The 1281-nt window shown below is 33.1% G+C and overlaps 1 protein-coding gene across 1 annotated transcript; it reads left to right on the top strand.

Moving 5' to 3' along the window:
• Positions 1-261: 261 nt before the first annotated feature.
• On the top strand, positions 262-876 carry LOC120255103. The gene has a single exon (XM_039263001.1). It carries the CDS (start codon positions 262-264, stop codon positions 874-876), a length of 615 nt encoding a protein of 204 aa, XP_039118935.1.
• Positions 877-1281: the final 405 nt, after the last annotated feature.

A 1281-nucleotide genomic window follows, 5' to 3' on the forward strand; every position in this document is an offset into this window, starting at 1 on the left:
CAACTATTGTAGCATCACTATTCTCTATTTCTATATGTAATGTTCAACGCATTTGGAAACAATCAAATTGATTTGACTAGATTGTAAAAGATCCCTTTACATAAACGAACAACCCTTCAATCTTTATCATGTGCCATGAAAGTAAGCAAGACAAGATTGTTTCACCTTCTAAAGTAAGGAGTGATACGTCATCATTCAAATGCTATAAAACCTTTTCTCAAAGAAGAAAATAAAATATCTAGACTACAATTTTGCATATCAATGATTGAGGAAAGTAGCATGCCACATGATCCAACTTTTAAAGGAATGTATAATGTTATTCATATTGATGAGAAATGGTTCTATATGACAAAAAAATCTGAAAATTACTACTTGCTACCCGATGAAGAAGATCCACCACGTAGCTGTAAAAGCAAAAATTTTATTGGAAAAGTCATGTTTTTAGTTGCTATTGCTCGGCCAATGTTTGATTCACAAGGTTCTGAACTTTTCTCAGGGAAAATTGGTATATTTTCTTTTGTCAAAAAAGAAGCAGCTAAAAGGGGTAGTGTTAACAGACTAGCAGGCACATTGGAGACTAAACCGATAACTTCAGTGAATAAAGAAGTTGTAAGATGTTACTTGGTTGAGAAAGTATTGCCCGCCATCAAGGAAAAATGGCCAAGAGAGGATCTAAGGAACCCAATATTCATTCAACAAGACAATGCAAGACCGCATATCGATCATGATGATGATGTGTTTCTCCAAGCTGTTGCACAAGATGGACTTGATATTCATTTGATGAATCAACCAGCAAACTCTCCAGATTTGAATGTGTTAGACCTTGGGTTTCTTAGTGCTATTCAATCCTTACAATATAAGGAGTCACCTAAATAGGTTGATGAACTTATTGATGTTGTTGTGAAGTCATTCAATGCTTTTCCTACAGTGAAGTCTAACCATATATTTCTTACATTGCAATTGTATATGATTGAAATCATGAGAGCAAGGGGATCCCATAAATATAAAATTCCACATATGACGAAGGCAATGTTAGAACGTGAAGGAAATCTTCCTACTCAACTGAAATGCCCTTCTGCATTGGTAGAAGAAGTTCTCAATTATTTAAGTTAAATGTAGAAGGATTCTCTTGTACAACATTGCAAAATCTAAACTTTTTTTTTAAAATAATAATCTTGTTCTTGCATCAGAATGACTTGTACGGCTAATGTTTTCAATTATTCAATATAAATCTGCAAGTCATTTTATAAAATATATCATTTTCATCCATTAAACAAAATG

The sequence above is a fragment of the Dioscorea cayenensis genome, unplaced genomic scaffold (assembly GCF_009730915.1).
Source record: "Dioscorea cayenensis subsp. rotundata cultivar TDr96_F1 unplaced genomic scaffold, TDr96_F1_v2_PseudoChromosome.rev07_lg8_w22 25.fasta BLBR01000844.1, whole genome shotgun sequence".
NCBI lineage: Eukaryota > Viridiplantae > Streptophyta > Magnoliopsida > Dioscoreales > Dioscoreaceae > Dioscorea > Dioscorea cayenensis.

What these genes read in the sequence shown, in the direction of transcription:
- LOC120255103 (XM_039263001.1), top strand. Translation starts at nt 262, where the DNA reads ATGATTGAGGAAAGTAGCATGCCACATGATCCAACTTTTAAAGGAATG.